The sequence below is a fragment of the Aulonocara sp. 'chitande type north' Nkhata Bay genome, linkage group LG11 (genome assembly GCF_057382095.1).
Source record: "Aulonocara sp. 'chitande type north' Nkhata Bay isolate Kocher_YH1m ecotype deep benthic linkage group LG11, A_spYH_male_GT1.1, whole genome shotgun sequence".
NCBI classification, from domain to species: domain Eukaryota; kingdom Metazoa; phylum Chordata; class Actinopteri; order Cichliformes; family Cichlidae; genus Aulonocara; species Aulonocara sp. 'chitande type north' Nkhata Bay.
In genome coordinates this window covers 39,345,228-39,368,081 of record NC_141354.1, presented here as the reverse complement: position 1 = coordinate 39,368,081, position 22,854 = coordinate 39,345,228, and the positions used below count along the sequence as shown (strand labels likewise).

The following is a 22,854-nucleotide window of genomic DNA, read 5'->3' as shown; positions in this document are numbered from 1 at the left end:
ATGATTATTTTGGTGTGATATTTCACAGCTGGTGCGGGCTGCTGGACTTCACCGCTGTGAAACTTCCACGTTAGCATTTTAGCGAATCTCTCTTTGAACTGGAGCTCCGACGTCCGTAACCTCACAGCATCGTCACATGACGTTATTAAAAAGTCAAAAGCTCAGAGTGCAGGTGAAGCTAGCGGATGGAGCCGCCGCCTGTCAGTCAAATAGGCCACGCCCCAAATGCCAACTTTCAGCCTTTCAGCAATTTAAGAATAGAACAGAATATAATTTATTTTATTTTTATTGTCATTTTGCTCCAAGCCAACTGTGCAGGAATAAATAACACACAGGAGAGAAAATAAAGGCACACAATGGAGGGCAAGGGGCAAATTAATGCAGTTCATTTAATCCGCAACGGAACTCGCACAGTATTCCCGACAAAATAAAAGCATAGTTGGGTTTTGAAATTTCCAGTAAAGGACAAAACTTTTCAAACAAAGATAAATGTGTTAAAATTGCGTTACATGATATCCAGATATCCACAAAAAAACGTCCAGTGTATGCTCGCTCCCTGTTCATTTCCCCTGACATGGTGCTGATATAACGGTTTCATTTCAAACACTAGGATTTGTAGGCTTTATTTTGAAAGGTATGACCGGATGTATATGCGTGTGATTTTCTCGGACGTACGGCGCTCGTGCTTTCTCAGCATCGCAGTGTGAGCAGGTAAATCTTTGTGGTTGAACCCCCAGCGCTGAGTCCAGTATGAGGCCCGCGGGGCTGACGGGATCCGGCCGGGAGGAGCACTGAGGAGCCGAGAGGCCTGCTGGGAGGCCCGGAGCGCCGCAGGAGTCAGGTGCGTTACATCCAGGTTAATAACCCGCGCGCCGTTTGCGGGTTCCATAATAAAAACCTGCAAACGGCGCGAGGACGGTGTAATCGGTGAAACGTGCGAACACTGAGACGTCTGCTTTTGTCTTGGAGCTGTAAATGTTAAAAACAGCGACCTGCGACGGCAGGTGTTGGATTCTCATTGTAATCTGCGCTGTTAGCCTTCATCATGCAGAACTACATTTAAAAATCTGCAAAATTAAAGATTTTTATTCAGCAGAACAAAAAAATCAGATGACTAACGTAAATTCAGTTTTCTTTCACTACGTGCTGCGATTCGGCTCGTTTATAAGTGGTGGTGCTTTTTCCCTGCCTCGTCCTGTTTATCAGGTTTCCCTCAAACGGCCTCACGGAGTTTGATTTTTTTAGCGCAAGGTTTCGGGTTTACTGGCCTAAACCTTTGCCGAATTAAAGGATGACTAATTTGGGCCCTTCAATTTTTATGAATGAAGCTTAATCTTTTGTGAATATTTACTTATAAATAATGAAATATAAACTAGTCATTTTCTGAATGGTACCCTGAGGAGCGTGGAACAGCCAGAGCGATGCCTGGAATGGATTTTTGCGCTTTTAGCTACTGATAAACAAGCACGTGTTTGCTTCATGGGGAGATTTTTTTAATATCAAATTGGGTTTTTTGGCCTCGCGGGGCCGAAGCTTTGTTTTCAGTGACAGCGTGGCTGCTTCGTGCTGCTGGGCGGGGCTCCAGGTGGCGCTGTCCACCGTGACGGTGCTGAAACCGTGCAGGGAGGACCACGTCGCTGCTGTCAGGTGTGTGAGGAGCAGCGATGATTTTTTTAACCGTCTGTGATCGATCGTTTCAGGCTGACGGACCAACCATGTGGGAAAACATGCTTCTGCTACTGATCCACGCGGTGGAAGGTAAAACCATTCAGAAATGTGGACGTGTCAAAAATGTCAGCATGGATTAAAACGTGTCATACTCAGGACTGTTTAACCAGTGTTGGGAAGGTTACTTTTAATATGTATTCCACTACAGATTACAGATTACATGCCCCAAAATGTATTCTGTAACGTATTCCGTTACGTTACTCAATGACAGTAACGTATTCTGAATACTTTGGATTACTTAATATCTTATCATGCTTTTTACAACTACATGAATGTCCTACTGCCCTTTGCAGTATAAAGCTCAGACGTCTGCAGGCTGCGGGTGTCTCTGCAGCGAGCGGACGCCCGCAGTTCATCAGGAAAAATGTAAAGCTGTCTCTCTTCGCATGCATCTTATTAAACCCGTTTCTCTTGCAGCTGCAGTGGCATCTCAGTGCTGGCAGGGGGCGACCTTCTCCGAGGCCGTGGTGTCTCCCGTGGTCGAGAGCAGCGGTATTCTGCGGGTGCCCAGCGTGTCGTCCCTGCCGCAGTGCGTGGCGGCGTGCTGCGACCTGCCCGGCTACGACTTGGCGTGGCTGTTCGAGGGCCGCTGCTACGTGCTGAGCTGCCAGCAGAGGGAGAACTGCCAGCCCCGGCAGACGCCTGGCGCCGACTCGTTCCTCGCCTTCCTGCGACGCCCGTCCCCGCAGACACTGGTGCTTCAGTCCTTGGTGAGGGGGGAGCCCTACGGCGGGCGCTGGAGGCCCCTCTCACGCTCGTCTGAGGCGCCCGGCGACTTGGAGGCCCTGAAAGATCTCTCCCTGTTCGACACGCCACATCGAGGCTTCCCAGACCCCGGGATGCTGGATGTCGAGTACTCAGAGGACAGCCAGGAGGAGAGGGGTGGAGCCAGCCCAGAACAGGAGACCAATCAGCCACCTTTGAAAGGGGGGGGCAGCTTCAATCAATCAGAGGCTGAGGATGGTCCAGAGAGGAGGCCGACAGAGAGCAGCGCGGCCCCGGGCGTGCGCCAGGGAGAGGAGGGTGGGGCCAAGAGACCGACGGAGGTGGCGCCACAGGAATCAGTGAGTTCAGAGCGTGAGCTCATATGATAACTGTCTCCATGGAGACCAGTCTGCAGCCTGTCATTGTTCTCCCTACAGACGCAGAGCAGCTCCACCTCTCCACCCCTGATACCTGAGGCCAGCTCAGAGCCAGCCCACACCTCCAGCAGCCCCACAGCAAACCCAGGTAAGCACCTCCGTCAGGTCAGGTCAGGTCAGGTCAGCACACCTCCGTCAGGTCGCAGGTTCACTCCAGTTTATTGTTTTAAAGATAAACTTTAGCAAACGTGTCTGAAGAGCCTCACAGGTCCTGTCCCTCTGACCAGTGGAGCAGTAACTTGTCCTCCACATGCAGCTCCACCCCTGCTGGTGTCTCTTGGAAACCCCGTAGAGGCGACCACAGTGAAACCCGCCACTCCAGCCGCCACTCCAGCTGCTCCTGAACCTACCACGTCAGGTGAGTTTATGACTAAAAAAAATGTTTGTTTAGATCAACATTTGATCTTTTTTAATATTTTTATTTAGTCTTTTTTAAGGAAAAACAGGTTATTGAGTTCATGTCAGGCAGTGGAGTCGCCCCCTGCTGGTCACTGTAGATGGTTCATGTTAAACCAGAGACTGTCACGTGTAGGAGTGTAGTTACTGCCCAGGAGAAACTTTGTGGTGGTTGGAGGTGACTCATTTTAGTAAGTGGGTGGTGTTCACCTGAGACAGTGTGAAGGTCAAAGTTCAGTTTAAAGACAAACAGGTGACCTCAGAGAGACCAGGTGAGGAAGCAGGTAAATGAAAGGAAGAATTTAACCTTCATTTCTCGCACAGACGCTGTGAAGATGCTTCAGTCTGCAGCCGGAACTCCACCTTCCACCACCCACCTGACTGTGACCTCTGACCTTACTACCCCGACCTTGTCAGCAGCCAGCTTTAACCCTACGACTGCGACTGAGTCAGCAGGTAAACTCGACGGGTTTAATGCTTTCTGTGGCTTCACACCGACTCTTTAAACCTCCTCTCGCTTTTCCAGCTTCAGCGTCACAGGTTGGAGGGTCAAACCGCGGTCCGGTGGCCGTCGTGGGCCCCGACAGGAGCCTGTCTCTCCCGGTGAGCAGCTTGCTGCTCAACGGCAGCGGCAGCAGTGACGACAGCGGCATCGTCAGCTACCGCTGGGAGGCGGTCAGGTAAGTCTGGAGCCTTTTTTCATGTTCCTGTGACTGAAAGATCAAATTTGTTCAGTCGGGTTTCGTGTTTTCCAGCGGGCCTCCCGGGCTGAGGCTGGACGACGCAGATCAGCCCGTCGCCACAGCCTCGGGGGTTCGGGCGGGGCGCTACACCTTCAGACTGACCGTATCTGACCAGGAGGGGGCGACAGACAGCGCCTCGCTGACCGTCAAAGTCCCAGAAGGTGAGCGACTCGGTGTTATTTGTGGAAGGCGGAGCTCTTCCTGTCAGACTCGTTTAAATCACAAACACGCTAATCTAAGGTCGTCTGCTTCCTCCAAACTCCAGCCGGTAGTTTTCTTCCGGTCGCCCACGCCAGCGGCAGCCACTCGCTCACTCTGCCCAACAACTCTCTGGTTCTCAGAGGTTCGGTGACCAACGCCGATCAGACCGCGGTGCACTTCCTGTGGACCCGGGACAGCCAGAGTCCTGCTGCCGGGGTGAGTTCCGACCGGCGCTGTGACGCTTCAAATCAAACTTTATTAACGAGCGCAGGTGACCCGCGGGAAACTAAACTTCAGTTTAAATCAGTGGCGGCTCATCGACCTCACACTGTGTGTGTGTGTGACGGAGTGACCTTTGACCTTTGCTGGTTCCAGGACGTACTGTACGGCTCGGATACTCAGCCCTCGCTCTACCTCGCCAACCTGGTCGAAGGCACCTACCTGTTCCAGCTGAAGGTGACCAACGCGCAGGGGCGCTCCGGCTCCGCCACGGCCACTGTGGAGGTGCGACCAGGTGAGGCTGGAAGCTCGCCGTTCGTCCCGTTTTGTGTTACGCAGGCATGCGCCGACATAGATGTGTTGTCCCACGTGTCTGCAGAGCCCGGCGGCGGCGAGCAGGTGGAGCTGGAGATGCTGGTGTCGGTGTCTCAGGTGAGCGTGGCTCAGAGAGACACGGTGGTCCGACAGCTCGCCGCTCTGATCCACGTCCTTGACAGCGACCTCCACGTGCGAGCGCTGCAGGGACACTCCCACATCAGGTACTTGCACGCACCGCGGACTTGCCCCTCCACGTGCCGGCTCGCCATAACCTGTGATGTTTTCTCTGCTTGCAGCACCGTGTTGCAGTTCTCCGTGCACGGCACCTCGGGGCCCCTCTCTGCCTCCCGATTGGTCGGCGTGCTGCGCAGCCAGCTGCTCTTCGAGAAAAGCGACTACCTGTTGTTCAGAGTCCTGAGGGTGGACACCGTCTGTGAGTCCAGCCGGGGCACGGCTCACCTGTGACATCTCAGAAAGGGGCGGGGCATTTGTCTGTGTTTAACGCGCTCGTTTTTCCCTCAGTGTGTCTGCTCAGCTGTTCGGGGCGTGGTCAGTGCGATCCAATCACCAAGCAGTGTGCCTGCGACCCCTTCTGGACCGAGAACCTGATTCGTCGTTACCTTGGCGATGGAGAGAGCAACTGCGGTAAAGTATGATTTGTAGTCTTCGGTCACGGCAGCGGGTCATTCCTCACGTGACGGCGAGAAACGACAGAAAACTTCATTTACATTACAAACTCGTTCACAACGAATCCTTCAGTCGTTTCTGTTTAAACAACTTTCACACAAACTTGTGACGTTTGTCCCTCGACTGCTTCGTTCGTCTGCAGCAGCAAGTTGAACAGGATGTGAAACAAAGTTCAGTCTCAAAGTCCAGAAACTTGTGAACGGAGATGAAACATCATGTAGTGAGTTTCATACTTTTCTGTCTTACTGGCTGCAGTCAGCCCGTTTCTGACTGCAGAGCTGGGGCGGGGCCTGTGAGCAGTGTCCCCAATCACGCCTCGCTGGCTTAAGACAGAAAGAACTGGGTCCTGTTGTTGTAGCCGAAACGCTGCAGCTGCGCGTGTAAGGCGACAGCCGCACACGGTGCTGCAACCCGGGACTGGGGCGTGACAGACCCGCCCACATGTTCGCACTTTTCACGACACTTCTTTATTGCGGCTGTCGACTTACACGCGCAGCTGCAGCTTTGCAGCAGATGCGCATATTATTAATGTAACTGCAGCGAATTTCTTTATTCCGCTGTGAAAGCGATGCTGATGTTAAACATGAGCGCCGCGGGACTTTTCTGCCTGGTAACTGTGCGTGTTAGTGTCGTCACTGATCCATCATCACCTTTATTTATAAAACCCTTTAAAACAACCCCAGCTGAGTGCTGTACATTGGAACTATAGAATAAAATTAGATATCAATAAAAGCCAAATAAAAGAAAGTAAACGAGGCCGACAGCAGCAGAGACTAATGCAGGAACCAGATTTGATGGTAAGCTGGTCTCCGAGTGCACGGAGGGAGAAAGAGCTCTTTATTCAAACTGGCCTCCAAACGAGCAGTGAAGCCTGTGCACACACCTGTAAATGTACCTGTACGCATCACACAGCACACATTCAGGTGAAGCTCCGCACGAGCCGCTGACCTGTCGGCTGTGCTCCTCTGACAGAGTGGAGGGTCCTGTACGTCATCCTGACCAGCTTCGTGCTCGTCGTCCTCATCCTGTCACTCGGCTGGACGTTCATCTGCTGCTGTAAGAGGTGAGGACGCCGCTGCAGGTGATAGACTGATCCCAGGTGTGCTTCCGTGCGTGAACTGGTCTCTGCTGCTTTCAGGAGACGACAGACCAAAGCGAGGAAGAAAACCAAATACACCATCTTGGACAACATGGACGAGCAGGAGAGGGTGGAGCTCCGCCCCAAATTCAGTGAGTCACATTGCCATAGTCCGCCTGCGGAGGCTGTCAGGGTCGGTCTGCGGCGGCGTTCTCGTTGGTTCATGAAGTCGTTTCACTGCGGCTCAGTTAGTCGTCACCTTGGAGGCGGTCCTGCGGGGTCGCTGATTCACTCTGCAGCTATCACGTGACCAGGGTGTGGTTCATCGCTCTTGTCCTTTCCCAGGTGATCCATGCGTTCTCCTAAAGGACTCCCACCTTGGGTCATGTGACTGAGCTCAGCTCAGCGACCTTCGGGACCTCAGGTAAGAGCAGAGTCGTCTTCATGAACCAAAGCGAAGCCGCTTCCTTCTTTTAAAGCACCTGACTGTTCCCACGTTCCTGGGAATGTCCCGCTGTTCTTTAGAGCAGACGTTTCCCCGGAGCGGCGGGAGGTCGTCCTCCATCTTTATTCAATGACTGAGACTTAAACCATGACCCCCGCTGACCTTTCCCCTGTGCAGGTATCAAGCACCGCAGCACGGAGCACAACTCCAGCCTCATGATGTCCGAGTCGGAGCTGGACAGCGACCAGGACACCATCTTCAGCCGCGACCGGCCGGTCCGCAGCAGGAACCGCATCAGCACCATGGCTGCCCGCAACGGCGACGCCTTCGGATGACGGGGCGGCTGACCTCTCGCAGACGCAGAATGGTGCATTCTGGGACGTGTATGAGGGACCACATTACCCAGTTTTCAAGAGAATGCTAACATGTCCCATTTCAAAGGACGCAAGGAACTCGAGACCTGGAGGACGGACGCGCGTCTGCTCGGACATAAGAGGAAGAGCAAGAGGGCGGGACACATCAGGCATCGCACCACCGCCACGTGCCCGATTCACAGCTGTGAGCTCGTTAGCTAACAGAGCGCTCACCAGGAAACACGGCAGAGTCAGCTGACGACGGCGTCCGATCACACGGTCGTGGTTCGTTTGAGCCCGGGTCACAGACGCCGTCCGCCGGGTTAAACTTCATCAACGTTTGTTGGCTAACGAGAAGCAGCGTGTGAATCAGAGACGAAGGATGTGAGCCGACACCTCCGACATAAAAACACCAACACAGAAGTAACACAAACTCGTCTTTAATGTGGTCAGAATACAAAACGCACACATGAACTTTGACCCCATCAGCTAAAGTCACAGACAAACATCCAGGTATTAAACTGCTACGAGAGCGTTTCACACGTAGACGAGCCGAGTCGACAGGTTTGCACCCGTTCGTGTTTTCATGGCTCGATGCGGCGCCGGCTGTCGCTCTGTCGGCTTCGTTTCCAAAGGCGCGTCGCTCATCACGCACAATTTCTTTAGGAATGAATCAAGTTTCACGATTCAGGAGGATTCATGCGAGTTGGAAGCTTTATGGACACTCGCTGCGCCACGGGTGAAGCAGAAAATAATTTTTAAAAACAAGTTTCATCACAATGTGGCGGTTTGTTAGCCCCTCCCCTTCAGTTTACAATCCCTTAACACTGATAGCCAATCACAGCAGACAGGGCAGATAAACGGACTGAGTAGCGCCTCCTACTGGTGTGAGTTTGGGCAGTTCAACCAGTCTGAGACGGGTTCAGATAAGTTTAAGCTTCGTGCTGGTGCCGAGTGTGTGAGCGTAGAAGCGACAGCTGATTCAAAATGTGATTTACAAAGTCCGATGTTGGACGTTTTTGATCCTGCATGAATTCAAACTTTATTGAAGGAGTTATCACGTGTTAATAAAAGAATCCGACCACCTCCACCGAGTCACAGCTTTTGTACCGCCTCCTCTTCCTCCTCACGGTTTGAGGCCTCCAAAGCACATGTACTTCACTTCCAGGTACTCGTCGACGCCGTACTTGGAGCCCTCGCGGCCCATGCCGGATTCCTTCACCCCACCAAACGTGGCCTCTGGCGTGGACAGCAGCCCCTCATTGACGCTGACCATCCCCACCTCCAACGCCTCCGCCACCCGCCAGATCTGACTCACATCCTGTGAGTAAAAGTAACCTGAGAACAAAGGAGGAGGTTAGAACTATGAGGCGCCACCACGTGAACCTTTCTTCTACTGGGTCAGACGTTAAAGTCTAATTTACAGCTCTGAGTCCTGCTCTCGGAAACAGACACGTCTGCGACGACGCATGAACAGCCCGCGATCTGCAGTCTAGGAACCAATCGGCTGCATGCACGCAGGTGGACTCACCTGCCAGCCCGACGCTGGTCGCGTTAGCAATAGCCAGAGCCTCCTCCTCCGTGTTAAACCTGCAGATCAGACACAGGCGAGCTCAGACGGCTTCACGATGAACAAGAATCTGCGTCTAGCCAGGATTAAACCCGCAGATCAACAAATCCCGTCTCGATCATCTGTCTGGACTCACCTGATGACGGGCACGAGCGGCCCGAAGGTTTCCTCCTTCGTGCACAGCATGTCGGCGGTGACGTTGGCCAGCAGAGTCGGCTCCATGAAGGAGCCATCGAGGCGCTTCCCGCCTTTTACCACCTTCGCCCCGCGGGACACGGCGTCCGAAATCTGATGTAGCACCTGGGAGGCAGAGACGGCGTTCAGCGGCGTGCTGGTGCGGTCTTTAAACAAACTTCAGTCATTTATCGTCGGCAGTAATGTGGTGTCATGTAATTAATATATCCTTAGTATCCTTATTTTATTGCTTTATGTATTTTAATAATGAAGGTTTGTAGACTCACAAACTAAGCACTCAGCCAGGCTGAAAACAGGAAGTGTAGAGCTGTACAGCATGTTAATAAATACAGGAAGCCAGACAGAAAAGAGGAAGTTTGCCATATAACAATGTTTGTATTGAAACTGTGACGTGTAAAGTACCAAAATAACACCAATATGAGGCACAGGTTATGATTCTAATGTTAGAGATGCTGCAACTGGCGTCTGGGCTGTGCAGGCGTCTCTTCAGAAGATGATTGAATAAAAGAAATAAATGTTCTAACGCTGAGTCGGTTTTCTCTGCTCTGTCACGGGGACGAAACAATCCGGGTTAATAGTGGAAACGGCGTTTACCTTCTCTGCGGCGCGGGTGTTGATGAGCGGCCCCTGCGTGGTGTTGGGCTCCGAGCCGTGACCCAGACGCAGCTCGGCATCCATAGCTCGCCCCAACTTTTCCACGAAGCGGTCGTAGACGGCGCTCTGGACCAGAAACCGGTTCGAGCACACGCACGTCTGCAGGAAGAAGAAGCGTTAGTGTGCACAATGGTGGCGTTCACCTGTGGAACAGGTCAGCAGGAGACACCCTCACCTGGCCTGAGTTCCTGAACTTGGATGCCATGGCTCCGCCCACCGCTTTGTCAAGGTCTGCGCTGTCAAACACAATGAAGGGGGCGTGGCCACCCAGTTCCATGGATACCTTCTTCACGGTGTCAGCGGCCATTTTCAGCAACACCTGAAACCGAAGTTTTATTTAAAGAAGAGTTTCTGCTTTTTATGTGGATCTGCGGGCGGCGGCGCTGCGGGCGGCGCTGCGGGCGGCGCTGCACTCTGACCTTCCCGGTCGCCGTGGATCCAGTGAAGGAGATTTTAGCCACCAGAGGGTCTGTGCAGAGGACCTGCCCGACCGAGGGCGTCGACTCTCTGGAGCATGGAACCACATTGACCACCCCTGCCGGGATCCCCGCCTGCTCCGCCAGCTGAGGGGGAAAAAAAACACGCCAAAACACAGGAAGTGACTCAACAATGTGTGTCCCACGAAGAAACAAAGTGCCGACCCCTATCCAGATGTTTGACGTACTCACCTCTGCCAGAGCGAGAGCCGAAAGTGGCGTGTCCTCAGCTGGTTTAACCACCACCGTGCAGCCGGCAGCCAGCGCGGCGCCGACCTTCCTGGTGATCATGGCGCTGGGGAAGTTCCACTGGAAACAACCAAAAGCAAATTCTTTGCGGGACGTCATGTGATGGATTCATTAGGGGTGGGTTTTGATTATCGATTAAAATCTATTCTAGCTTGGATAACGTGATATCAATTCATTAACGAGCTGCTCACCGGTGTGATGATGGAGGCCACGCCCACCGGCTGCTTCAGGAGGAGGAGCTTTCTGTCTTTGGCTGGAGATGGCACAATGTCACCGTAGACTCGCCGCGCCTCCTCAGAAAACCACTCGAGGAAGGAGGCGGAGTACGAGATCTCCCCGAGAGACTCGCACATCGGTTTACCCTGCAACACACGCACGCAGACGCAGAGACACGTAGACGCAGAGACACGCGCAGCAGGATAAAGATGAGTGTTTGTTACAATAAACACTTTTACAAAAACTTCTTGAGGTTTTCTTATTTCGTCAAACAAACATTTTAAAGTAGTATTTATTTGAAAAGTACTACAGTACAAGTACTCACTCGTTGCTGACATGTACTGCATATTCAGGTGTCCTACAGGTGAGTTCATGTGTCATACTCACACATTCAAACGTGATCAGCTGGGCGAGCTCATCTTTGTGCAGCGTCATCAGCTCAAACCATTTCCTTAGCAGGACGCTCCTCTCCTGCAGGACGACCAATCAGAGCAGAGCACGGGTCACCTGCACGCCTTCATCGTCACATTTAACCGTTCGCCCCTGTCCCCCGCCAACATGCTTCACATTGATGGAGACTCGGAGAGAGAACTTTAGTTTCATCAACAATACACAAACAATTCTCTCATTTACAAAAAATCTATATAAACTTGAGTGAAGGACCAGAGTGAGGAAACATCCCGTCCTGAGTTTGCTCCTGTAGATTTCCGTCCCTGCTCGTTGGTTCATCCTTCAGCGAGTCACCTCCTGTGTTGGTGACTGTATGGAGGTGGAGCTCAGTCACCCTGCTGACCTCTAACAAAGCCGGACTTTGTGTCTGAGGCTGCGAGCGTTTAAACATTTAACTTAGCTCAGCAGCATCCACACACTGACTGCTGACGCCTCACAGCAGATAACCAGAGATGGGCAGTAACACGTTACTGTAATCCGATTACTTTTTTCAAGTAACGAGTAAAGTAAGGGATTACTATTGCAAAAACGGTAATTAGATTACCGTTACTTTCCCGTAGGAACGCTGCGTTACTGCGTTACTAAAACCGTGATTTTTTGCGAGTGTCTCATGACAGTGACGTAAGCGAGTGCGACGTTGGTGACAACAGCTGTGTGCAGATCAACAATGGATCATATATCGAGTGCAGAGAGAGTATGAGCGTGCAGCGTTTAAAGCGTGGAAGCACTGACCTTACTTTGAGTTTGATTCCATAAAAAGTGACAAAAACATTAGTGTCCGCTGTGCGTGGGAAGAAAACTTCTTTTTACAGCGAAAAACCCCTAAACTTCCAACAAGCACCGAGTAGCTACGACGTAATGGGAAACTCACAGAGAAACTCGCGGATTCTTCCACTGACCGCGGCACACCTGCACCAGGGTAAACCTCCGCCTGCCCCACTCCTGCTTTACAGGTGAAAATAGAGCAACAGGACCGCTGAGTCTTTGACTTTATTTATTTTCTGCTGCGTTTTACTTGCATCTATTTGAAAGACTGAGTGTAAACACAAAAAATATTTTATTTTATTTTATGTGCTGGAATGTGCAGAAAATAGGTTTAAATGTTAAACTAATTTCTTCCAGTCAGAGAATGTTGCAGATAATTAAATTTTTGCTTGATGCATAAAGTTAAAAGATTAAAACTAATAAAACAAGTTTTAAAAAGAGACTTTTCCATCTGATTACATTTTGTATGATGGATTATGCAGAAAAAGTAGAATTGGGCTGAAAGATCTATCGCTTTATCACCTACTCAGGTTGTAAATCGTGTTTTTAAAAAGCAACTAAGTAATAATAATAATAATAATAATAATAATAATGGATTGTATTTATATAGCGCTTTTCAAGGCACCCAAAGTATGGAACGCCAGGACTGCCATAATGAATTAATTAAATACACCATTAAATAATTAATTAAATGTGGCAATAATTAATTAAAATTGGAATTAATTAATTAAATAAATAGTTATGACACATGTAATTAATTAATTATTGACACATTTAATTAATTATTTATGTATTTCACATTTTAATTAATTATTGACACATTTCATTAATTATTGACACATTTAATTAATTATTTATGTATTTCACATTTTAATTAATTATTGACACATTTAATTAATTATTTATGTATTTCACATTTTAATTAATTATTGACACATTTAATTAATTATTTATGTATTTCACATTTTAATTAATTATTGACACATTTCATTAATTATTGACACATTTAATTAATTATTTAATGATATATTTATTTATTTCATTTTGGCAGTCCTGACGCCTGGCTCTCATCATGAAATAATTTTATCTGTCAGCCTCACCCATCAAACTCAGGGGGCGGGGTTAACGCTGATCGAGTCAAAACCATTGCTTTGGCCTGGTGGCCATTGTTTCTAGCACACAACAACCAGCATGTGGAAGCTAACAGAACTGAGCTTTGAAAAACCCTGTTTGTGTGTTACCAAATACCGTTTTAATATTTTTTTAGCCGAGAATGTAGTGGTTTAATCTTCATGTGTCTGGTCGGTTTGTCAAGATACAGCCTCTTTGCAAAAGTGTTTCGATGATGTCGGAGATGTCTGCCCAGTCTCACGGCAAAGCGTGGGATAGACCCGCTCGCCTCGCAAGCAATCCCACCGACAAAGCGCAGGCCCCGGTACACAGCTGTAGTAACCCCCGCTGACTTCTTTTACTGAGGTTATATTTATCGATGTTTTATTTCCTGATGTTCTTATGTGTCCTACGGGTTTCAGTCTGAATTATAACTAAGATTAAAAACATGTTTAAGGAGGAGAGAGAGCAAATAAATCTGTTTAACATCTGATCTTTGGGTTTTTGTTCAGTAATCAGCGTGACCTGTGTATAAACACATAAAAGAGATAACGTTGGTGTTTCTGTCATGTAGTAACTGCTGGCTTTAACTGTACAAAGGTTGTTCGACACTATGAAACACATACAGACTTCATGATGTTCGGCTAATATTTTTATTGTGAATATTAATCATGCTGACCTCGCTCTGTACACCACGCAGCGAGGTCAGCATATCCACGATATCCTCAGCTCCATGAGTTAACACAAAGTTTCCCAGCTGACTATCTAACTGCCAACTATTCCAGAGACGTGAAAATATACAGCATAAAGAAAAGTGTAAGAGACTCAGCAGCAGATTAGAATAACAGTTATACATTTAATAAATCACCAAATGAATCCAAGAAACGAGCAAACCTGTTCCGACAATTTGAATTTGTATTCCCTCAGCTGCAGACTCGCTGCTGTTTAAATGTTTGAAAAGGAAGATTAGATATAAAAAACATAGACTCAGTCTGCCTTCACATTTGATATGAGGCCAGCACGTATAGTGGCCTCAGCAGGCTATTACTGAAATACACGTGCTATATCATAAACTATGATATAAATAGGGAGGTCCTATTAACATGTTTAGTTTTAAAGGACACCTTCCTGCCTTTAGTCTCATTCATGAGCAGTATTAGTTTTCTTCTAACATCCAGAAGTCTGCACGATGTGTTTCATAGTTTGTAACAAGCCTTTGACAGGTAAACATAACATGACCGAAAAAGCCAAAAAAAAAAAAAAAAAGAGAGAGAGAGAGAGAGAGAGTGTTGACATAAGAAGAGAAAATTCTCTCAATTATGGAGACAGGCAAATGGTTCATTTATGTTTGATGTGTGTTTATTCCTCCCTAAATATCGTCGGTGAAGTTCGCCATGCACGTCAGATTTTCCTGCGCATTTTTATACGTCTGCCAACAGAGAGAGAAAAAAAATCACATTCTAACAGACAGCTGGTGCTTAGAATACAGTTGAATAACTATTAAAAAACAGATGATATTTAGATGATAGTTCAGTCTAACACATGTGCCAGTGAACCATTAGATGCCAGTGACCTAAGATGGCGCCGGTGAGGTCGGCTGCCGTCACGACTGCTCCGACCACTTTTTCTTTGTCTTTGTTTTTTAAGTTAGTTTTCAGCGTTTCTAAATCGGCAAAATCATCACCATTGGGTACATTAGGTATGACAGTGACACTCTTGTTTCTATTGGTATACAATGTACTCACAATTCGAAGTTTTTAACTCCGGATCCGAGCTGGCCGAGTGAGATCTCGAGGGAGAACAAAGGGAAGCGGCGGCGGCCTAGAGGGAAGCGAGCCGGCGTCAGGAACAGGCTGAGAGCTCGTGCACACCGCACACCTCTGCCTAGCATCCTGCTCGCCAACGTCCAGTCACTGGAGAACAAGCTTGACGACCTCAGGGCCAGGATAAAGTTCCAGAGAGACATTCGGGACTGCAATCTCCTCTGCTTCACCGAGACATGGCTGAACCCAGCGGTGCCGGACCACGCCATCCAGCCGGCCGAGTTCTTCTCGGTTCACCGCATGGACAGGACACGGGACTCGGGGAAGTCAAGGGGAGGCGGCGTGTGTTTAATGGTGAACAACAACTGGTGCAACAGTGCGAACGTTGTTCCTCTCACACGCTCCTGCACACCAAATCTGGAACTACTGTCCATCATGTGTCGTCCCTTTTATCTACCTCGGGAATTTACATCGGTCATTGTAAGTGCCGTTTATATTCCACCACAAGCGGACACGGTCACCGCCTTATGCGAGCTGCATGAGGCACTCACACAGCACCAGACACAACACCGGGACACTGCGCTTATTGTGACGGGGGACTTTAATAGCGCCAACCTCAAACGCGCAGCGCCGAACTTTTATCAACACATCACCTGCCCCACCAGGGGTGAAAGGACACTGGACCACTGCTACACTACGGTCAAGGACGGCTACAAGGCACAATCCCGCCCCCCGTTTGGCAAATCTGATCACGCCGCCATCTTCCTCATGCCAAAATACAAACAAAGGCTGAAACAGGAAGTTCCGGTTCAGAGGAAGGTCGCGCGCTGGACGGATCAATCGGTGGCCGCGTTACAGGACGCACTCGATGACGCAGACTGGGGCATGTTCAGAAACAGCTCCGACGATGACGTCAACGTGTTTACGGAAGCGGTTGTGGGATTCATCGGGAAACTAGCGGATGATACCGTGGAGACAAAGACTATCACAACGTTTCCCAACCAGAAGCCGTGGGTGGATAAAACCATCCGCGACGCTCTGAGATCCCGCACCGCTGCCTACAACACGGGACTCATGACGGGGGACATGGACCCGTACAAAGCCGCGTCATATAACGTGCGGAGGGCGGTGAAAGAGGCGAAGCAGCGCTACGGGAGGAAACTAGAGTCACAACTCCAACAGAGTGACTCTAGGAGCCTGTGGCGGGGACTAAGGACAATAACGGACTATAAAGCACCAACAACCGGTATGACGAACGCGGCCGTGACTCTGGCAGACGAGCTGAACACTTTCTATGCTCGCTTCGAGGCTGCAGCTAAGGTCTCCAACAATGCTAGTGTTAGCGGCGCTAACGGCTGCAGACAGGAAGATACTGCCAGCACCGGAAACGTGCTCGTCATCTCCGAGCATGAAGTAAGGAGAGCCTTCAAGAGAGTGAACACCAGGAAAGCAGCAGGACCAGATGGCATCCCAGGTCGCATCCCAGGTCGTATCCTAAGAGACTGCGCATACCAGCTAGCTCCTGTGTTCACTGAGATATTCAACATCTCTTTATCTCAGTCGGTGATCCCCACATGCTTCAAAGAGTCCATCATTGTTCCTGTCCCGAAGAAACCCCACCCTGCTTCTCTCAATGACTATCGCCCTGTAGCCCTCACCTCAGTAGTGATGAAGTGCTTTGAACGCCTGGTCAGAGACTTCATCATTTCTTCACTACCAGACACACTGGACCCACTACAGTTCGCTTACCGTCCAAATCGTTCCACAGACGATGCCATCTCTCATCTCCTCCACACATCACTCACTCACTTGGACACTAGAAGGGGGAATTATGTTAAAATGCTCTTCATAGACTACAGCTCTGCATTTAACACCATAATTCCCGCCACACTCACCACCAAGCTGGAGCATCTGGGACTCAGCTCATCTATGTGTCAGTGGATCTCCAACTTCCTAACTGGCAGACCACAGGCAGTAAGGATGGGCGGACATGTCTCAGCCTCCACCACTCTCAGCACTGGAGCCCCCCAGGGGTGTGTTCTGAGCCCCCTGCTGTACTCTTTGTACACATATGACTGTGTGGCCACTACCAGCTCCACCACCATCATCAAGTTTGCTGACGACACCGTCGTGGTGGGCCTGATCTCTGATAACAACGAGACGGCCTACCTGAAGGAGATTAGGAATCTGGAGAACTGGTGCCAGAGGAACAACCTCCTTCTAAACGTCAGTAAGACAAAGGAGCTGATAGTGGACTTCAGCACTAAGCAGGAGAGGAACTACCGGACCCCCGTCATCAACGAGTGCCCAGTGGAGAGAGTGGACAGCTTCAAATACCTCGGAGTTCACATCACGCAGGACCTGTCATGGTCCTGTCACATCAACACCGTGGTGAAAAAGGCCCGACAGCGTCTCTACCACCTCAGACGCTTGAGAGACTTCCAACTGCCCTCCAAGGTGCTCAGGAACTTTTACTCGTGCACCATAGAGAGCATCCTGGCGGGAAACATCTTAACCTGGTTCGGGAACAGCACCATGCAGGACAGACGAGCTCTACAGAGGGTTGTGCGGTCAGCTGAGCGCACCATCCGCTCCGAGCTCCCTGACCTGCACTCAATCTACAGCAGGCGGTGCTGGACCAAGGCCAGGAAGATCGTGAAGGACCTCAGCCATCCCAACAACAGACTGTTCTCTCTGTTGAGGTCAGGAAAGCGATTCCGCTCCCTGAAGACCAACACAGAGAGACTGAGGAGGAGCTTCTTCCCGCAGGCGATACGGTCTCTCAATCACACCACCACACAGTACTGACCCACACATACAGTTCTTACACACACACTGGACTTTCTGGACTTTGGTTTTGCACAACACTGGTCACTATATTCTTCATTTCCAGTTAATACTTGTACAGCTGCTGTTATTGTGTATATATTTATTTATATTTAGATTTCTTCATACATTCTTATATAGTTCTATATTGTGTATTTTGTTGTACAGTTATTTTATTTTCAACTTTAATTTATATATTTTATCTTTATCTTATTCTTCCCAGTTAAATTTACCCTTCATTCTAATTTGTGTTGTACAGTTATTTCATTTTTAACCTTAATTTATATTTTATTCCTTCTTAGTTAAATTTACCCTTTTTAATTTTTCATATTTATTTCCTATCTTATTCATAGCCTTTTCCTTTTTTGTTTTCTTTAGGTCACGCGCAGTTGTCCAAGCATTTCACTACATATCGTACTGTGTATGACTGTGTACGTGACAAATAAAATTTGAATTTTGAATTTGAATTTAAACGTCTGTGAAACTATGCAGTTATGAAACGTAACTTTAACCTCAGCCAAACCGATTTGCTCAGTTGTAAATAAAACAGCGAAGTAAACGTGACCCGACAGACAGAACCTGAGTGAATGAAGTCCAGCGTTTAACCACTGAGAGCTAAAACTCAGCTGAGGTTTGAAAGCTGTGTGCTGGTGATTGGACATCAGCCGCTGATGAAGCTGTTCGCCTATAAAGTGCTCTGTAAGGAAACGAGCTCCAGCAGCTCTGCGCTCGGGGAAAACACTATATTTACTTATCTTGTGCAGAAAAATGCGCTGACATTGCTTTATATCGAGCACCGGCTGCCCAGTTAAACTGTGACTATCACCAGGTAACTAGGCGTGTTTCTTGAATTAGCAGCAGGTGTTAAACAGCTGACAGATGAGGAGGAGGATGCATGCAGGTAAACTGAGGGTCTGTTGAGCTGATCGCTGGTTTCGTGAGAAAAATGTCAGCTCGTTCTTTATGTTACAGAAGCACAGAGACACAAGACCAGGCGGAAAGAGACGATCGTTCGGTGAAAATGAGAATCTGCGAATGCAACATGTGGAACACGGAGAGTGGAATAAACAAACCGGTTAATGTACCCCCTCGGTGCACTCTGCATGCTAACTGTTAGCAGAGCTAGTGAAATCTCTGAAAACATCTGAGCACTTTTGCAAGCATGTTCTATGTTGACAACCTGACCAGACATACGTCGCGACATTCGCGGCTAAAACACTGTTAAAAGTGTAGCTGGTGACAGAAAAACGGGGTATTTTAAAACTACACCACCACCATTGCTGCTTGTGATTTGATCTGCATTCTGGGATACCTGGCTGCCCCAAGTCTACACAAGCCATCGATTTTCTAGGATCGACCTGTTTTGACTTACTTTGCACGGCAACCAATCAAATGTTAGAGAAGCTGCATGGGCAGCGTTAACCCCGCCCCCTGAGTTTGATGGGTGAGGCTGACAGATAAAATTATTTCATGACGAGAGCCAGGCGTCAGGACTGCCAAAATGAAATAAATAAATATATCATTAAATAATTAATTACATGTGTCAATAATTAATTACATGTGTCAATAATTAATTACATGTGTCAATAATTAATTAAAATGTGAAATACATAAATAATTAATTAAATGTGTCAATAACTAATTAATTACATGTGTCATAACTATTTATTTAATTAATTAATTCCAATTTTAATTAATTATTGCCACATTTAATTAATTATTTAATGGTGTATTTAATTAATTCATTATGGCAGTCCTGGCGTTCCATACCCAAAGCGCTTTATAATGCCACTATTCATTCACTCTCACATTCACACACTGGTGGAGGCAGCTACAGTTGTAGCCACAGCTGCCCTGGGGCAGACTGACAGAGGCGAGGCTGCCATATCGCACCATCGGCCCCTCTGGCCAACACCAGTAGGGTAAAGTGTCTTGCTCAAGGACACAATGACCAGGACAGGGAGCCCGGGGGATCAAACCGGCAACCTTCCAGTTACAGATGTGCTTCCCACCCCCTGAGCCACAGTCGCCCCAAGTAACTAAGTAATGAATTACTTCTGAAAATAAGTAATCAGTAAAGTAACGGGATTACTTTTTGGAGGAAGTAATCAGTAATTAGTTACTGATTACTTTTTTCAAGTAACTTGACCAACACTGGCAGATACCTGCATTAAACACCTGCTGTCCACCAAACTCCGTTCAAATACGGCGTAATTGTGCTGTCAGCGGGGAAACCGCGTCTCCTTACTGCAGCTTTGTTTTGTGACTGTTTAAGGGGCGGTGCTCATCTCGGCTCACGTGTCTGTCTCCTGTCTGCGAGTCATTCTTCACCTTTGATTTGTGCGCATCCGCTCCGAGTGGCGCGGCAGCAGGAAGACACTTGTTAAAGTTTGGGTTTAGTCTAAAAACGGATTTCTGTGAATTATGAGTTAACCGAATAAACATTTCCAAACATTTAACGGTTACGAAAGCTGTTTGACGCCATACTCAGTCAATACTTATAATTTAAGGTAAATTTAGTTTTTTAGTGGAGTAGGGAGGGCGGAGAAGACCATGAAAGAAAGTTTTGGATTTGTGTGAAAATCCGTAAATCAGGTGGTTTCTGTGTTAGCCGTATTAAAGTCTGACGTGTGTGTATAACATCTTTGAGATAAACTCCGTCAGTCAATGTCAATCATTTGCGTAAGAGTTCCAGGCTTTGAGTTGACTACGGAGGGCAGAAAGTCCAATTTAAACAGTGAACCCTGCACATATCGTAGTATCCGGTGAATTTTATGACATCCGAATAAATGTCTGGCTTCTGTCAGTCGGGAAGATGCCAGCGTTGGGGTGTTTCGTTTAATTTTCAGGGCGGAAATGGGACATTAATTTTAAATAGTCGGTTTTTAAAGTGGAGTTCTGTGAGAGCGCAGCCTACCTTGGCCGTGTACTGCTTCCAGGAGTGAAACGCTTTGTACGCAGCGTCCACCGCCTGCTTGGCCTCCGCGGGGCCGCAGTCCGACACCCGGGCTATCTCCTGCCCGGTGGCCGGATCTAGGACGGGGAACACCGAGGCAGCGGAGATCCAGCGGCCGTCCACGTAGCCCTGCGTCCGGAGGAGCGGAGCGGAGACATCCAGGCTGTAGCTTCTGTGCATGGCGGCGGGCAGGCCGGGGAGGAGCTGCCGGAGGAAGCAGCGGGTCTTCAGCACGCAGACAGCAGCGGACATACCGGGGGGTGTGCAGCCGGGGAGCCGGACTCTATGCTGGATGTTTGATCCGTTCGTTCGCGCAGGTCTGCAGCTGGAGCCTCTCGCGGGTTTCCGTCGGTTTCAACCGGTGCGACAGTCACGTGACTCCGTTCAAACGCAGTGAGCCTTCCGCCCGGAGCCAGTGTTGCCAACTTAGCGACCTTGTCGCTGTATTTAGCGAGTCTTCAGGCCCCTTAGCGACTTTTTTTCTAAAAAGCGACTAGCGACAAATCTGGCGACTTTTTCTGGTGTTATTGGAGACTTATTTATGACGACTTTTTGACGTGAAAGAGCGTGTTTCAAATTCAAAATTCAAATTCAAATTTTTATTTGTGACGTACACAGTCATACACAGTACGATATGTAGTGAAATGCTTGGACAACTGCGCGTGACCTAAAGAAAACAAAAAAGGAAAAGGCTATGAATAAGATAGGAAATAAATATGAAAAATTAAAAAGGGTAAATTTAACTAGGAAGGAATAAAATATAAATTAAGGTTAAAAATGAAATAACTGTACAACACAAATTAGAATGAAGGGTAAATTTAACTGGGAAGAATAAGATAAAGATAAATATATAAATTAAAGTTGAAAATAAAATAACTGTACAACAAAATACACAATATAGAACTATATAAGAATGTATGAAGAAATATAAATATAAATAAATATATACACAATAACAGCGTTGCTCTTACTCTCACCAAGCAGCGGTGCTGCCGTGGGCACCTCACCCGTGCCAAAGCGCTCACGGGCGGAGGACAGTCCTCCCCCCGCTGCTACCAGGGCAGGAGACGTTCACACCTGTGCGTCCAAACGGCAAATGAATCGCGCATGAGTGAAGCCGCTGCTCCGCACTGACTGTAACGCAGTCAGTTCTTTTACTGTTATGCTGTTTTGGGGATCACAAGGTTTAAAAGTACTTATAAACACACACACAGTAACTCCACCAGAGCGCCTATCTCGGGTCACTTTTGCCGGTCCAGGCAAAAGTGGAGCAGTGGCATAAAGGAGCAGGGTTGGAATTGTGACATTAAAAAAACAATAATTGCTAAAAGAAATTTAATTCGTAGTTCTAAATAAACTATAAATGCATTTAGGACGTTTTTTACTCACTTTGTCTCTTCCACGATGTTGTTTCTCTCTCCAACAGTGTAGGTTACAATTACATTAGCATGACCAATTATGCAAATTAGGCGATGACGTCATTTGGCGACTTTTAGGACAGCCAATAGCGATTTTCCTTACTGAGGAGTTGGCAACACTGGCCGGAGCTCCCTGTCTCTGCCGGGGACAAGTTTGTTTTTGGAGGCGGTAGAAACACACATACCCACACCAGTACCATCATCACCATCATCATCGTCGTTGTCGTAACATGATCAGAGGAACAGAATAAAGGTGAAAAAGAGTGAAGCTCAGTGATGGTTACCAGCAGGTCTGAGGTTATGCTGATGATATTCTCTCTTCAGCCTCCATCAGCATCTCCCACAGTGGTCTATGAAGCCGAGCCAAGGCCTAGTGCAGCTGGCACAGTCTGAGAGAGGAGTCTCATCCACACTCCGAACCCACGGTGAAGAAGGTGTGCAGGTGTGTCAGGGACCTTTCTGTAGGAGGACAGGATGGTCTCCTCCCAGTCCAGATACACCTGCGCCCTGCAGCATCCCGATGTAGGAACTGGGATGCTGATGCTTTTGATCATGTGATGTTGTAGGTCCCGGCCCTTTCTTTCCTCCCCCCTCCGCCTCCCAGTAACAGCAGCCTGCTGTCACCCAGTCGGGGTATGACTGCCCCTCCCTCAGCGGCTCGGGCCCTAACCCAACACGTTTAAGCTGCCAGACACAGGTACTGGAACCCTCCAGTGTGATCATGTCTGTGGGTTCAGTGGTGGGATCATCACCATGACAACCTTAGTCCAGATACACAAACATTGCAGGTTTGTTTAGCATTAGCATCACCACTAAACCAACATGACTTGCTTAAATTTGCCTGACAGCAAACCTAGATTGATATTAGGTATGTTATAAAGATAACACTTCCCATT

At 48.4% G+C, this 22,854-nt stretch overlaps 2 protein-coding genes across 3 annotated transcripts; one reads left to right on the top strand and one right to left on the bottom strand.

Annotated features, from left to right (window-relative positions):
- Positions 1-647: 647 nt before the first annotated feature.
- Positions 648-10,933, top strand: kiaa0319 (KIAA0319 ortholog). Of its 2 annotated transcripts, XM_086312642.1 has the most exons (16): positions 648-841; positions 1,701-1,758; positions 2,146-2,792; positions 2,871-2,958; positions 3,127-3,228; positions 3,591-3,722; positions 3,793-3,946; positions 4,022-4,170; positions 4,275-4,426; positions 4,586-4,724; positions 4,809-4,968; positions 5,044-5,180; positions 5,270-5,392; positions 6,407-6,497; positions 6,573-6,664; positions 7,135-10,930. In XM_086312642.1, the coding sequence occupies exons 2-16, from the start codon at positions 1,716-1,718 to the stop codon at positions 7,290-7,292; spliced, it is 2,367 nt and encodes a 788-aa protein (XP_086168768.1). In that variant the 5' UTR covers positions 648-841; positions 1,701-1,715; the 3' UTR covers positions 7,293-10,930. The 2 variants fall into 2 exon arrangements, with proteins under 2 accessions (XP_086168768.1, XP_086168767.1); XM_086312641.1 differs by lacking the exons at positions 648-841; positions 1,701-1,758 and having other exon boundaries at positions 1,793-2,792; positions 7,135-10,933.
- Positions 7,735-20,941, bottom strand: aldh5a1 (aldehyde dehydrogenase 5 family, member A1 (succinate-semialdehyde dehydrogenase)). The gene is made up of 10 exons (XM_086312643.1): positions 20,502-20,941; positions 11,058-11,141; positions 10,646-10,816; positions 10,398-10,514; positions 10,149-10,292; positions 9,905-10,048; positions 9,670-9,828; positions 9,017-9,180; positions 8,842-8,900; positions 7,735-8,648 (listed from the first exon to the last, which is right to left on the bottom strand). Exons 1-10 carry the CDS (start codon positions 20,790-20,792, stop codon positions 8,437-8,439), a joined length of 1,545 nt encoding a protein of 514 aa, XP_086168769.1. The 5' UTR covers positions 20,793-20,941; the 3' UTR covers positions 7,735-8,436.
- Between the last annotated feature and the right edge of the window lie 1,913 nt (positions 20,942-22,854).